Source organism: Chrysochloris asiatica, unplaced genomic scaffold (assembly GCF_000296735.1).
Source record: "Chrysochloris asiatica unplaced genomic scaffold, ChrAsi1.0 scaffold00047, whole genome shotgun sequence".
Taxonomy (NCBI): Eukaryota; Metazoa; Chordata; class Mammalia; order Afrosoricida; family Chrysochloridae; genus Chrysochloris; species Chrysochloris asiatica.
In genome coordinates, this window is record NW_006408565.1 from 10,355,435 (window position 1) to 10,371,669 (window position 16,235).

Genomic DNA, 16,235 nt, shown 5'->3' on the forward strand with positions numbered 1-16,235 from the left:
AGACTGCCAGAGCAGTGAAACCACATCTGACCCTGTTTGCTTTGAGTTACCTCTTCCAGTAGGGGAACAATCCATTCCCATTATCTCCCAGAAGGAGGCAAAGAAGAGAATCCATGAGAGCAAGAATCCAGTGTTCCTTCCTACCTCAGCAGTAAAGAATGGGAAAAGGCCCCAACTCTTCCTGCACACAGGGTGGAAGTCCCTGGATTTGCAGCTGTTGGTGAGGACAGAAGGAACAGTTTCTGCCAGCTGAAGAGACACTAGGGCAAGGGTGATTATGTTTTGCCAAGAAGGGCACTTGGATGTCTTGGCAGAAGGCTGAGGGCTGCCCCGCGATCTGTGTGTACATTTTCAGAAGCATTTGACTCTGGACCAAATTCTCTCAGCTGTGTTAGTGCTGGGGCAATGGATGGGAAATGCTTATTGGCCAGGCTGACCAGAAACTCCAACAGAGGGTGCTGGGACTCAGCCAGGAGCTTCCCTTCAGCTGGCAAGTTAAGCGGTCTGTCACCGTCATAGGGAGTGTGTCAAAATTCCAATTCTCAGGGCTATTTAGAAGCTGCTTCTGGTTACCCATCTATCCTGCCTGTTGGAATTTTTGACTCAAATGGGGAATCAGAATGGTGATAATACAGAGCTCAGCAGTAGCTAATGATCTTACTACCGTTACAGTAATGGTTGTCTTAGGTATCTAATGCTACTATAACAGAAATACCACAAGTGAGTGGCTTTAACAAACACATTTACTCTCACAGTTTAGGAGGCTACAAGTCCGCATTCAGAGAGCTGACTTTAGGTGAAGAAGACTTTCTCTTTCTTTGTCAGCTCTGGGGAAAGGTCCTTGTCTCCTTTCAGCATCTGTAGGTCAAGCATTACTTGAAGCTCTCCATGAATCTTTGCATCAATATTCCTCTGGATCTAAGATAAGAGCTTCACAGGGACCCTAGGTGCAAAGGATAAACTCCATTCCTTGTTCTTCTTTCTTGATAGTAGTAGGTCCCTCTTTCTCTGCTCATTTCTCTCTCCTTTTATCTTGGTAAGATAAAAGGTGTTTCAGGCCACACTCCCAGAAAACACTTTCATACTGGATGGGATTAAGGGTATTGCAGCTCACCCTCAATCCTCTTATTGGTTTATGACATCAAAATCACATCATGGGGAATTGTCACATACCTGCCATGTTATATCATTGCATAACTGCCAAACCACTGAGAATCATGACCCAGCCAATGTGGCATATTTTGGAGGTCACAATTCGATCCATGACAGGTCTCATAAACAAACAGAAGCAGGGCCAAAAATTTTCATTGTACCTTAGACTTACCTACAATGTACAATTCATGCTGCTGCACTGATTCCTCTGATCCATATCCATGTCTACCATGCAAGCAAGCACAGGCACTGGAAAATGAACGGAAAGCCAGCCATAGGTTTATTTATGCAGGTCAGTGAGCTTTATTTGTGAGATGTTACTGCTTTCCTTCGTTCAAAGAAGAGATCATTTACATTACTTTTTAGAATTGCATCTTATAATTGCTGAAAGTAGGAGTACTGAAGATATTTTATGCTACAATCACATCTTTGAGCCTCTTTGACTGGGATGATTCTGTTAAAATCTTAGAGCAAAAAGGGTTCAGCTCCCCAGTAGGAACAATATATTTTCTCCTAGAGCCAGAGCAGTAATGAAGGCTCTGAAGAATCACCCAAAGTCATAGAGCTGGTAAATAGTTTTACTGGGACGACTAGAATCCAGGTCTTCTGTCTCTTCATACAGTGTTCTCCTTACTTTGGTTTTTGTTTTTCCTGGAAAAAAAATTTTTTTTTCCCCAAGCAATTTGTAAAATTTTGAAAAAGCTAACTCATTGCATGTGTAGGTGAATGTTGTTTAACTTGCATATATTTGTAAGATTTTTCATATAAATAAATCCACACATCATTAGAAAAGTGTCCTGTTTAGGAAAGATGGCCTACCTCCACCATCCTGTCAGCAAGAAGCTTTGATTAAATTTAAATTCATATCATGTAAATCCATGTGTGAATCAACGGTAGGTTTAAGACGGTCTCCAGAGGACAGATGCAGGTGTTCGTTAGACCTAGAATTAAACATCTTCACTTACAGTGAAAATAGTTATTGCTCTAAAATTTGTTCTAGCCAGGACAGAAGGGTTCTCTAGTGGCTCACATCTCTCCTGTACCTAATCAGATTTCCAAGAGGAGAAATAATCCTAGGGTGGCAAAGAGAGCCCCCATATGTATGTGTGCTCTCAGAGGCCTGGGCTAAGTCAGCTTTAAGTCTGTCTCTTGAGACTCCAGGTCATGTCCAAGGCAGGAAGTTGCAATGCAGGAGTAGTCCCATGAGCCAGTAAATCAGGAAGTAGCCTAAGATGTATCGTGTGACTGGAGAACAGGTTTTCCAGTTGTACAAAAGTCCCTTGATAGGATTTCTGGGGACCTTTTGTCCTGGTGGAGAGTTCCCTGCAAGAGGCTTCCAAGGTACAGTCTCTAGGGACCTCAGCAATGGCTCTTGATTCTGAAGCAGGTGAGCTGGAAACCAGTATACAATAGGAGTGGAGGATCCCAAAAACCTGGTGAGAACCTGGAAATCATTGGAGAGGGAAAAACCCACACATTTACTGGAATGCCAGTGATTTAAATTGGACCAGCTGGGGGGACTTCCCTGTTCTTTGTAATCACTGGCCCCAGGACATGCATCAGAAAGGTACTACACTGGAAAAAAAATTAAGAGAGCTTAGGATCTGCTTCATAAAAATGTGACACCAGCCATGCAACCTCAATGCTACAAATAAACATAGCTACAGAGTAATTACCACATAATGGTACAATCAACATTAAAATCTCTATGTATGAGGTCCAGTTTTAGCCTAGGGCCTAGACTAAACTGGGCTGTGATGTGGCGCTTGGGAACCTAGGCTAGTTCCCTCATATCCTAGGGTTATCAGAGCAGAGGGTAGTTTCACCATTCTCACTTCATGGAGAGTTCCGAGCCAGGTCTCCTAATGGCATTCTTCATCTAACCTCCTGAAAACTCTACACTGTGCTGGCTCTCACTCTACTAATTCAGCTACAAACACAGAATGCTATTTTCTATTTCCCCTATGTCTCTTATCCATATAATTCAAAGAACTTTACAAACTGTCAACATGCACCTCCAAGTGACAGAAACTGCACAGGATTGTTTAGGGGCAAAAAGATTTTCTTGGGATTATACTGAAACTGAGGCCAGAGCCAGGAGGAAAAATCAGATATGTGATTACACCCTTTCTATCTCTTTTCCTAACACTGCAGACACAAGACAAGGTATCTCCTCTGAAAACCAGACGCCCGCCTCAGAGTACCTCAGAAAGGCAACATTCAAGTAGGTATCCTGGATATAACTGTATATTAGGGGAAGGTCCCAAAGAGATGCATTGCTTATTCCTATATCTCAGCTATACCATATCCATCCACAATCTTCCTGTCTTTGCACACATCTTTCCATTTCCTCAGCTTCTTATATGGAAAATTCCTTCTTACTCTTCAGGATCCAGCATAAATGTAATGTCTTCCTGAACTCTAATCAATGAGTAGTTTTCCCTCTGAGGTTCCACAGTAACTTTATCTCAAAACAGTAACCCCTCTTCCATTCCATTTTATCTGTTAAATGTCTATCTCATCATTTATACCATGAGACTAACTAAGGCAGCAATTCTATCCTTAGTAGTCTTACCCAGGGTCTGACATAAAGAAAGTCCCCAAATACTTTGTTGGATGAATAAATTTGGTATGAGTCATTCAAATGGGAGAAGTTATCTATATTCCCCACTCAATGGTTAAGGAGTTTTGCCTGTATTTACATTTTTTTTACCCTAGTCAGGAATTCACCTTACCTGAACATGCATGCACAGAACTCCAAACAGCAGCAGCACTGAAGCATGGACCAGGTATACAAACACCTGAGGACTGAGGAACCCAGGATCAGGTTTCTCTAGGGTCTGATTGCTCTTGTTTCTTTGTAGCCCAAGTGTAAGACAGAACCAAGGGTGGGTGGTCACATATGTCCAAGTTGCCCAGGTAACCAGTATAGCTACTGGTGCAGCCAGTAGAAAATTTGGCACCTGCTTGAGTTCATAGTATCTCAAAAAGCCAACATTCCAGTAGACATCCTGGATATAGCTGTATATTAGGGGACGGTTCCAGGAGCACCAAGGTGGCTTATTTCCATCTGCAATACGGTAGCCCTTATCCACAGCTAACTGGAGCAAGGGTTTAGGTATGGGCTGGGATGAGGAGTCTGGTAGACAAAACTGGGTATAGGCATAATACTGAAAGAGGACAAAGGGAAGGCCAAGTGTGAGCACTGACAGGAACACAGAGGCTATCAGCTTAATGAGCTGCTTCAAGGGATTCTCCATCTTGAGAGAAGAAAAAAAGCTTCTGCACTGGGCATACACAAGGAACCCAACATTGACCAGCCCATTGGATCGTACACCAGTGGCAAAGGCAAAGAGGAGTCCACTAGTCCAACCTCGGCCCTTCTCCAACTGCCCCATTGCGGTGAATGTCAGGAGGGCAAACAGAGCTTCTGAGTAACCAGCTGCGAGGAACACATTGGCAGGGCTAAGGCAGAAGAGTAGTGCTGTGTAGAAGGCCTGGCGGGGACTATGCAGAACCAGACAGCTCAGGTCGTGAAGTGCCACTGCTGCCAGCACGGAGAACAAGGAGTTGAGCAATGCTACTGAAATTAGCAAGCAACTCCGCAGGCTCAGTAACCCCCGCAGGGGTCTTAGTAGTAGTTCAGTCCCCACCAGCAGGGACAGGGGAAAACCAGGGAAGAAGGCAAAGTTGTGTTCATACAGATAGCCATGCTCAGCGATGAACAGGAAGTGCTCAGCATCCCAGTGAGACAGGCCACCCAGAAGAACTTCCACAAGCTGGTCCACAGAGCTGGATGGAGCCAGACGAGGAGGTGAGAAGGCTTCTGCATGGTGATCTGGGATGATGGCATTGAACAGGGCCTTTGGGGTGAAGGAGAACGAGGATATTAGTTGAACAACTAGAAGAAAAGAATCATCATTTATTAAAAAGAGGAAGAACAGATTTGTTGGGAGAAATCAGATTCAGTTTTAGACTAGTTAAATTTGAGTTGGACATCCAAGTGCAAGAGCTAGACCAGGTCATGAAATATGAGTCTGTGGATCAGAAGAGATTAAGGCTGAAGTTATAAATTTGGGAGTCATGTGTGTGTTGTTGTTGTTGTTAAGTACCATGGAGTTGATTACAACTCACAGTGACCCTGCATAGGGTTTCCAAGGCTGCAAATGTTTACAGGAGCAGAAAGCCACGTCTTTCTCCCATGGGGCAGCTGGTAGTTTCGAACTGCCGACCTTGAGGCTAGCAGCCCAATTCATAACCACTATGCTGCCAGAGCTCCTTATGTGTGTAGATGGTATTTAAAGCTGTTAAGACTAAATGAAATTGACTAAGGAGGAAGTACAGATAGAAAAACGAAGAGGTCCAAAGACTCGATCCTGGACACATCAACATTTAGAAGTAGGAAGATGGAGGAGGAGCCAGCAATGAAGATAATGAAGTAACAATTAGTGAGTTAGAACAGAAATCAGGAGAGCAGATGTCTCAGAATCAGGGAATAAAGAGAGTCTGTTAAACACTGCTGAAAGGTCAAGTAAGATGAGGTATGAAAAATGACCATTAGATTCAACAATGTGGAGGTCATCAGTGATTTTGACAAAAGCTATTTTAGTGGACAGGAGGAAAGAGAAACCTGACTAGAGTGGGTTAAACAGAACATGGAAGAAGAGAAATTGAAGCCAGTGCATACAACTATTTTGAAAATTTTTGCTATCAAGGGGAGCAGAGATATGAGGCAGTAGGTGTACAAGAATGAAGTGTCACAAGGAAGTTTGTTTTTTGAAGGTGAGAGATAAATGCTTGCATGTCAAATAACAACAACAGCAACAAAAAATGTTTGCATGCCAGTTGGACTAATCAAATGGAAAGAAAACCACTTAGGATGTAGGAGAGAAAGCAGATAATTGCTAAAGCAGGTGACATCAGATGAAGTCTGGACATACTGGTGGAGAAACTAGCCTTACAGAGAAAAGACCTCCTTCAAACCTTCAGTAGTGAATACACAGAAAGGCAAATGTTGGTAGGCTGGGAGGTGATAAAAGCATGCAGAGGTCATTTTCTTTGTTTTTTAATTTAAATTTGTTGTTACTGAAAATGTACACAACAAAAAAAAACACCACCTCAACAGTTTCTATGTATACAATTTAGCGACATCGATTACATTCTTTGAATTGTGCAACAATTCTCATCCATTAACTAAACTCACTGACTCCTAAGATTACTATCTACTCTTTTGAGTTGCTGTTGTCAATTTGATGCCATACAGGTAATTCTAGGCAAACCTTTTTCATTAGTTAAGATAAACTACTGTTTGGTTTTAAGAAGACTTCAAAAGATAATTTTGGTTTAATGTTTAAAGATTATATCAGGTTAGTCATTTTAGGGGTTCATCCAGCTCCTATGGCTCCAGAAAGTTTGGAGTCCTCGAGAATTTGAATTCTGCTCATCATTTCCCCACTTGTGATCAGGATTTGTCTACAGAATCTTTGATCAAAATGCTCAGTAATGGTAGCTGGGTACCATCCAATTCTTTTGGTGTCATAGCAAAGGAAGTGGTCGTTCATGGAAGCAGCCACTATTTCTCACTCTCCTTCTGGAACTGCAGGTGAATAGAGACCAACTATGACTTGGATGACTACTTGCAAACTTTTAAGACCCCAAGCAATATGCAACAAACTAGGAGGTAGAACAGACATACTACATACATTATTAGTACAATTAACTGGGATGGTCCATGAAAACATGGCCCTAACCAACCAAGGAACCAAATCCCATGAGATGTTTGGTTGTATAGAAGTAGTCCAGCAACTACTTTTTTTTGGGGGGTGGAGGGTGGTCATTGTTGTAAATATGTGTATTACAGAAGGTCTCTTCTGATCGCATTTTTGAGTTTTCACTCAGAAAAGGAAGTTGTCAGTTGAAAATGTGGATCGGGGAAAACGTGTTGAAGACTGAGAAAAGAGGTAAACATGTAAAATAAGTCACCAGTTCTGGTGACTCTGGTTCTCAAAATAACCTGCACACTGGAATCACCTAGGGAGTTTAAAAGAACTACTGATACCTGGGTCCCTTTCCTGGAACTGATGATTTAATTGGTAAGAGGTCCTAGTGGTGTTGAGATTTTTAAAAGCTCTCCATGTGATTCTGAAGTGCAGAAAAATTTGAGGTAACTGGGGAGGTACATTAAGATTGCCAGGTAGCAGTAAGAACTCTCTGGGTTAATGAGTAAAAACACACTAGTTAGTATAGTTGTGGGGTTTTTTTCTCTGTGCAGGAATGGAGCAGACAGAGAATTGAATTTAGCCAAGGCTGAACTTTTGCCTTGCAAATATGACATAGGGAGAGGGGAACAAGAGAGTCAAGTATTATCATGATAGATGATGGGATCTAAGTTGGGTAAGGAGGAGAGGTGAAGCCATGAGGTAGATAAACAATGAAATGGTGGTAAGATAAATGGATCATATGTCCTGGGGATGGGTGGGAGAATTGTTAGAGTTGGGGTACTAGAGGGAGTAAGGCAGAAAGAAAGGAGATGGTGGTCAGAAAATGGAATGCTTCAAACATAGATTATCTGGCCAAGGGTGGGTATCTTGGGTATGACTATAAATATGGGGAGGACAAGATCATTAGAAGGGAGCCAGACAAGGAACCAATAATAAAGACGTGTCATCTTCATTAATATTGAAATCATTAAGAAATCAACAGAAATAGTACAAGAATGAGAGACAATAAGCCAGGAGCTAAATCTTCAAGGAGTGAGGAGGAATGACCTATAGATCTGTGGATGATAACTCAGAAGGATAACTGGGGATATAATCTGATCTCATAAGCTTTAAAGATGGGGGTGAGGGGAGAAAGGGAAAAGGTAAGGATAATGAAATATTTATTGTTAAATGCCTTTTTGCCTCATTAGACTGTAAGTTCCTTAATGGGAAAGAGACCATGACCTTTTACACTTACCACCTATGACAGCTACTGGAACATAAACCCATGGCCATCAAGTCAATTCTGAGTCATAGAGACCCTACCAGATATAGTAGAACTGTCTCAGTTTCCAAGGCTGTAAATCTTTAAGGAAGCAGAATGCCACATCTTTCTCCCATGGAGCAGCTGGTAGTTCAAACTACAGACATATCAGTTAAAAGCAAAGTGCTTTAGCCACTGTACCACCCGGGCTACTTCTTGAAGTACAGTAAGTGTTTAATGGATGTTAGGTGAACTGTCTAGGGAAACATACTCATTTCAAAATCATCATCTAAATTAGAACCCAGCTGTCCTGGTTTCCTATCCTTTGGTTCTGCCAATAACCCAACTGATCCTATAGTCAATTTCCCCAACCTAACAGGAGCATAACTCCATTTTAAGACTTTCTTTTTGTCAGTTTCTTTATCAGGCACTGAAAACAAATGGGACAGGAGTGACAGTCACAGATAATGACCCTAGTCACCAAGTGGAAAACACTTCTAACTAAACCTGGGCCCCAGCTCTGCCTCATCACAGTAGGGGAGGAAAGAGGAAAGAAAGTTTACACAAAGGAATGAGATATGAGTTTTCAGAGAGTGATAAAAGGCACACACAATTATACAAAAATAATATCCCTAGGTATAAACATATACTCAACAACATTCATTCATGAACATATACTGTGGACACACTAGGTACCAGGCATTGTGGTATGCACTTAAGATAATTCATATATGCATAAAATTTTATTAAAATTTGTACCAAGGGCAGCCTAGGAAGGGAAAGGAAGTTAGAAAAAAACAAATGCATCCTGAGAATTGTATGTGGTAGGCTAGTAAGTACTCTTCCCCTGGGTCTCTTCCTAAATAAATATACACAGAGGCCTCAGGACTTGAGCAGTACCACTTTTCTCCCAGTCTACTGACTGACATAGAGCTCAGTCTCCTGGCAAGAGAACCCAGGGCAATGTTTTCAGCTGTCGTACCTTTGGGGTAAGTCTCTCTGGCTATAGAATATCTTAGTCTGTTGGGAAGATCTTTAGCTTAGGAGTTAGAAAACTTGGGTCTAATTAATAATTAAGGCCCTTCTCCAATTTGCAATGTGAGTTTGGAAGTCTCTTACCCTTTCTGGGCCTCTGCTGCTTCATGTGTGAAATAAGAGATCAATAGATCATTTTTAACATTCCTGCTTATTTTTCAGTTATATAAACTCTGTTTCTCTATGGATCCAACCACAGGAAAGGCACAGGGTACATATACACCAGGGAGATGGAAAGGAAATGGGGAGCACTCTGAGTGTCTAGTCTAATCACGTAGCAGCGACAGCAGCATGTTCAAGACAAAGGATCAAAGACTGACCTGCAGCACTAGAGTCAGGACCCGGCAGCTGACTGCAAACCTCAGTACCTCTTTCCGGGACGGGTCCAGGAGCCACATCCTCTCACCATCAGGAATTCAGAGAGTTGCCAGGACTAAGTTCCCTCAGGCTTCTAAACTCCAAAATCCAAGGAGGAAATGTCACACATGAGTCAAAAGTACTCTACATGAGACCCTCCCTCTTTAGCATTACCATGGCAAACTTAACCACCTAACTGCCCAGATGAAGGAAAAGCATCTTGAAGGCAGAGAGGAATACTAGGTGTCCCACTGAAGCACTGTATTCTTATAGGAAGAGTTTCACACAGAAAAGCATGATGCTGAGAAGCTTGCAGAAAGTCTTTAAAAATCTGTTAAGTGCTCTTATGAAGGAACTAAAGATCTAGGTTCAAGTGACCTGGGTCTGTCACAAGTACTCATTTATTCCCTCTATACTTCAGTTCTTTATGTACAAAATAGGAGCCACCCTACTTGCTTTGACTAGTTTACAAAATTGTCATGATGGTAAAATGAACTAAAGCATGAAAAAATACTACACAAATCTATGTTGTGGTTGTAACTATTTGGTGTGTACCTTTTTCCTCTTAACTAGAATAATAGACAAGGTCCAAAACAAAGTGGAGCAGAGAACTGTATTGGAAGGCCATAATGACACATTGTTGTTGTTGTTGTTAAGTGCCATTGAGTCGGTTCCGACCCATAACGACCCTGTATAGGGTTTCCGAGGAGCAGCTGGTGAGTTTGAGCCATAGACCTTGCAGTTAATGTGGCTTTGCAGTCTGGCACATTAACCCATAGCGCCACACCAGGACTCCATATTGACACGTTCTCCAGCTTAAATCTCTGCTGTGTTCAGCTGGTCTGTTAAATTAAGTAGAGAAAGAAAAGAAAACCACCACTCAGCAGAACTTCGGCCAGCTCATACTGCTACAACAAACTAAAGGTGAAGACAGAGTCGACTACTAGAAATGGAAAAACTGCTATTTCCCATCTCTTTATTGAAACGACAGCAATATATAAACAATTGCAAAATCATTCTGAGGCAAAGAATACACTTTAAGGGTGTTTTTTTGGGGGGTGGGGTGGGGTGGAGGGTTGCTTTTTCTTGGACTAAGCAAAGTAGCAATAGCTTCTGTGGAACTTTCAAACACCAACCTGGGAAATCAGAAAGGAGGGCAAAAGCATCAGAGGCAGCTGGTCAATATGGGTAAAATAAAGGTATTTCCAAAAGAAAAAAAATATTTAAACTGAGAAACTAATAAGGACTGGAAGATTCTTCCTCCTTCTCTTTTTTAGTTAACACCTTCCAAACCTTTAGGTGTCACTTGTTTTTGGAATTGTCTGATGCTCACTGATGCCTTCGGAGTTTGTTCTAACTCACAGCGACTCTGTATAGAGTTTCTGAGGCTGTGAATCTTTATAAGCGAAGAAAGCCTCATCTTTCTCCAGCGGAGCAGCTGGTGGGCTTGAACCAATGACCTTGTGGTTTGCAGTCCAGTGCTTATCCTACAGTGACTGCACTCCCCGACGTTCACTAGACTGTATGATATACTTCCATGGCATGCTCTCCTTGCACTCTGCATGTCTTCTTTATTGATACTACTTTTGTGTTTGTCAGATCCAATAGATTGGCAGCTCTATGAGGACAGAAGCTTTGTCTATCTTGCTCACAAATATATTCCTGGGGCCTAGTATACAATTGGAGTCCTGGTGTGACGCTGTAGGTTAATGGGCTGGACTGCAAAGTCGGTTTGAATGGCAAGGTCAAGAGGTTCAAGCGCACCAGCTTCTCCTTGGAAAACCTATACAGGATCGCTGTGAGTAGAAACTGACTCGACAGCACTTAACAACAAGAAACATACAATCAGGCACTATAAACATGTGTTCTGAATGAATGAAAATGGTTAGCGTAGGATACAGAATCACTGGCTTTAAATATAAAATTATTGCCCCAAGTATTCCTCCCACCATATCTCATGTTCAGCGTGAGATAACAGTCACAAAAACCACAGGAAAATAAATTTCCCCAGAAAGGGAGCGAGGTTGACCAACAGCAAAAGTACTTTTTCTTCAGCACAAGGGGGCGCCTACTCCTTACTCCATCGCCAGGAGGCCTGGAGGAAGGGAGGGGTCATCCACTCCACACCGGTTCCTCAAGAAAATTCTGTTCAAAGGCAAGCGTCTAAATACCCCCGAGAGCGGCCGTAGTTTATAAGCCTATCCAACATTTCTAACATCTGATTCGTTGAATCAGAAATCAGAGAAACAGACACAAGCCGAGCTCACACGGCTGTCCCTTCTCTAGCCTCCAGTAAATTTAGTTGTTGTTGTTTTTTTCCCTTCCGTGACTTCCCACCCACATGCATCAGAGAAGTCGGGAACAAAAAAGCACTTAACCCACCTTCGCCTCTTCAACCAGGCTTCCACGCTTCCTTTTCCCTCTCCAAAGTCAAGCTCTAGCCTCAGCGACCACAGACTTGTAGCCAGCCTACACTTAGTTTACAGGGAAATTAAGTAAAAACAAAATGAAAACAGCCAGTTCTCTAATTGCCAACAAACCCCTTTGTTAAATCACACTTTTTAAACTGGCAGGGCACTTACAATTTTTTTAATTCTCCTGCAAGGAAACCAGGCCGGAGAGAAGTGGATAGAAATCTCGTTTTACAATTTTTACACCAGAGATCTCATTGGTCCCTGTGAAGTCATAAGAAAATACCATCTCCATTTCATAAATGTGGAAACTGAGGCTCATAGGAGTCAATTTATATGCCCAAATTTACTGTGTTTGGGGTCATGTTTTATTGTTTCCGAAACTTCCTGGTCTTCTCACCTGACCTCACCCCGCCAAATGGTATGCTGTTTGTTTGTTTGTTTGTTTGTTTGAAGTCTAGAGTACAAAACAGACCTCCCAATTTTTAATACAGTATGTCGTCCAGTGAGTGGTAACCTTGCTGGGTATGTTTAGGGCAGGAAGGGCCCTATCTGAGAATTTAGGAAAATCTGTTGGATAGAGGCCACGGTCCCTTTGGGAAAGGCTAAATCCTCAGTAGGATAGGGAAGTCGCTTTGAACCAGAGTCCAGAGCTAGAGACCTTACAGGCCGTCCCGAGTCGCCGCCTTCCACCAGCCCTAGCGGACCCGAAGCTCGTTCTAAGTTGCACCTTTCTAAAACAGACGCTACCAGGGAAAGGGCAACTACCCGCACCCTCGAGGAGTCGTAGCTCAGGGGTTACTCCTGAGGGGTCCCGCGGAACCCCACCAGGCCTCAGGGCCAGAAGGTGGGGAGGCGGGAGGCTGTAAAGGAAGAGGCGGCACCGAGAGGCCGCTATGGCGACGGGGCGGGGTTCTTTGGCGGCCTCCACCTCCCTTCCCCCACGACCTCCGTTTGACAACTTCCCTTCCCCCAGAGCTCCTGGACTCCCAGGCTGGCGCCGAGTGCTCAGCGCCGGCCCGTCTCGACCTCCCAGGCGGGGCCCGACCCTCAGCACCTCCATCCGGGACTTTGAGACCAGCGCCTGCGCACAGGCCCCATCGACGACGGTCCCGCCCCGCTCCTGCCCGGACTCGGAGCCGCCCCGCTTCCTGTGCGGCGGCCATGTTGGCTCCGGGCGAGCGGGGCGGGGACGGCGTGGCCCAAGGACTCCGCGCGCCCCATTCCCCTCCCACGCCTTAGCACCTTCCCGCTATGGTGACACCTGAAGAGTTCTCCCTCGCACTAAACCCTCTTCGGATATCCTTCCCGGCTTTCAGTTAGATTGCTGGGATTGCTATCTCTAGAGCCCAATTCCATCCGCATTCACTGAGTTGAAGATGTGTGCTGAGGCTCTTGGAGCTGGGGGCTGCCCCGCGCGGCCTCTTCACAGAAGCCAGAACCGCATTTTCCCTGCTGTCAGGCAACAACAGCTCAGCACAGGGCCTGGCACACAATAGGTGTTCTCTGAATGGAAAGAAAAGCCTTCTTGGGGCTTCTGTGGCCAGCAGTGGCACCCTGTGTCCTGCGTGTGAAGAAAGTGGGGGATCCCCCTGACTTTCCCCTCCTCCGGCAACCAGGAACCTTCTGTCGTCCTTCAATCCTCAGCTTCACTTCAGGTTGCTAATGAGGATGGTGAAGGAAACCTCAGAGAACAACCCCCAGGACTCCTTTCTCCTTCCTCACTCAAGCAGTTTCTCTCATAGGAAATAGGGCCAAGAAATAAGGAAAAAAAAAGCTAACTCAACAAAACCGTCTGTTAGGGAGGAGCGGCCAGTTGGTACCCCTGTAACGGAAACTGTTAGAACAACTTTGCACCCTCCTTAGAGGAAACAGATAATAAATCCTTCTCCGTTGGTGGATTTCTTGTTTCTCAGGATTCCAAAGCCTTCTGTGGTTTCAGTTATCTGTCCCCCAAACGAAGCTGGGGTCTGGGTTAGCTTCTGGCCACAACACTGCCTGAGGGAGGGCTTTATCTACTCCAACAGCTACTAATATGGGTGGGAACAAAGAGGTGGTTGCTATCTCTTCAGGCAGAGAAAACTAGTGCACATCACAACACCTCTGTGGGGCCCAGGGACTGTATCTTTTGATTCTTCCTAACTCCTCACAGGCCCTGAGACCTAAACTGCCCACAGTTACTTCTTGTGTGTAAGGTGGATAAAGTACAAATCACATTTTAGTCGTTAAGTGGTTGTTGCAGGAGAAGGTAAAAAACGGAGTTTAGAATGCCCTTCCCCCATGTTCTTCAGTGACACGCGTTTGTTCTTAGCTCCAGTCAGCCTGAGAGTGAGGCAGGCAGCGAGGTCCGGACACACTCGTGACTGAGACTAAGGTTCTGGCTTGAATCTTGAAGTCCGTCAGGTCCAAGCAGCATTCTCTTTGTAAAGACAAAACTGAAATGAACTGTCCTTTGCTCTGAGAATTCACAAGAGAAAAAGGCATCCGTTCTCAAGACCATCTTTATACACACCAAATTCTCTCCAAAATCTACGAAAAGGACAGGGGTCTCTTGTGACAACTCAGAATATTTTCTAGAAGCTCATCACCATTATAGGTAGAACTTTATCCAGATCTTCAACTCTACTTTCCTGCAGTTGCTCCTTTTTCTTTCTAAAACCCAACCCCCTCTTCCCCTGTTTCCTGTTTCATTTTCTGGCTCCTGCTCTGACAGGAAAACAGGGAAGCTGAATTTTGTGCTTTCAAAGCTCTGGCTTGTCAGATTGGAAAAAGGCTGGGTGGGATGGGAGGAGGTTTTGGACCTCCAAAGCTGTGAGTGAGGAGTGGAGGAGGCAACTCTCTGCAATCTTTGCTTTTAGTCTGCAGCTAAAATGGAGCCTGCATCAACATAGGCAGCCAGCTGAGCCACAAGAACCATGAAGAACAAGCCAGAAAGAGCTGTAACCCAGGTATGGAAAGACTACACCTTCTAGCCACATTCATTAGGAAGCAAATATGCCACATCTAGTCCAAACAAGGCAAGCAACGCACTGTCACTAGAATCCTAGAATACAAAGGGGCTATGTTATTCTTGAAGTTGTCTAATTCTTCTTGTTTCCTCTGTCTGAAACTCTACCACCAGGCCACCTGTTGGTTGGCCCAGTACATTTGGGTCTCAGTTGAAATGTAACCTATTGCTTGAGGCCTTCCATGACTACTCAGCCACAACCACTACCACTGTGCACCATTTCATCACCCTATTCCATTTTTTTCATAGCACATAATACTATCTGGTTATCTCGTCCATTAATTTTACTTGTTTCTTGTTTCATGGCCTGTTTCTGTCTTCTGGTATGTAACCTCTAGGGGAACAAGGACGGTGTTCACCAATGTATTCCCAGCATTTAGAACAGTGTTTTTGAACATTTTGTATATAAGACAAAGGTTTGGTAAGTGAATTTGTTTAATCTGATACCTACATTTTATGGATAAGAGAGCTACAATTCAGAGAAGGTAACTTACTGGCCTAAGGTCACACAGCTAGTGAGTGGTAGAGGTGAGACTTGAAGACCAGCCTCCCAGACTGGTTCTTTCTACCGCTCAACACTATTCCAATTTTTCTTAGGTTTACTCCTTTCCCACTCTACATTTTGCCAAATATCTAAGAGTATTTGTGTCCTCTACAAAGAATCCCATATATTGTTGTTGTTAGGTGCCAACCAGTTGGTTCAAACTCATAGTGACCTTATGCACAACAGAACAAAACACTGCCCCGTCCTGCAAAATTCTCACAATCATGGTTATGCTGGAGCCCACTGCTGCTGCTACTGTGTCAGTCCGTCTCGTTGGGAGGTCTTGCTCTTTTTTGCTGACCCTCCACTTTTCAAGCATGATGTCCTCCAGGAACTGGTCCCTCCTGAGAATATGTCCACAGTATGAGAGATGAAGTCTTGCCATCCTGGCTTCTAAGGAGCATTCTGGCTGTAATTCTACATACACAGATTCGTTTGTTCTCTGGCAGTCAATGGTACTTTTAATATCCTTCTCCAATACCATAACTCCAATGCATCAATTCTTCTGTGGTTTTGGTCTTCTTTATTCATTATCCAACTTTCACATACCTATGTTGTTGTCAGGTGCCATCGAGTCGGAACCGACTCACAGCGACCCCATGCACAACAGAACGATACAATGTCCGATCCTGGGCCCACCTCACTACCGCTGCCACACTTGAGCCCATGAATGATGCCACCTGGCTGATCCATCTCATTGGGGGTCTTCCTCTTTTTCTCTGACCCTCCACCTTACCCAGCATGACATCCTTCTCCAGCGACTGTT

At 43.9% G+C, this 16,235-nt stretch overlaps 1 protein-coding gene across 1 annotated transcript; it reads right to left on the bottom strand.

Moving 5' to 3' along the window:
• Positions 1 to 2,314: 2,314 nt before the first annotated feature.
• Positions 2,315 to 9,548, bottom strand: PIGV (phosphatidylinositol glycan anchor biosynthesis, class V). The gene is made up of 3 exons (XM_006862252.1): positions 9,471 to 9,548; positions 3,888 to 5,015; positions 2,315 to 2,596 (listed from the first exon to the last, which is right to left on the bottom strand). Exons 1-3 carry the CDS (start codon positions 9,546 to 9,548, stop codon positions 2,315 to 2,317), a joined length of 1,488 nt encoding a protein of 495 aa, XP_006862314.1.
• Positions 9,549 to 16,235: the final 6,687 nt, after the last annotated feature.

Bases quoted from the DNA above. Each gene is read 5' to 3' on its own strand.
- PIGV (XM_006862252.1), bottom strand. From the start codon at position 9,548: ATGTGGCTCCTGGACCCGTCCCGGAAAGAGGTACTGAGGTTTGCAGTC. The intron at 5,016-9,470 runs GTCAGTCTTTGA...TTCACCCCAAAG, and splicing joins TCCTGACTCTAGTGCTGCAG to GCCCTGTTCAATGCCATCAT. The intron at 2,597-3,887 runs GTAAGGTGAATT...AATGATTTCCAG, and splicing joins TTCTGTGCATGCATGTTCAG to GTTCTCACCAGGTTTTTGGG.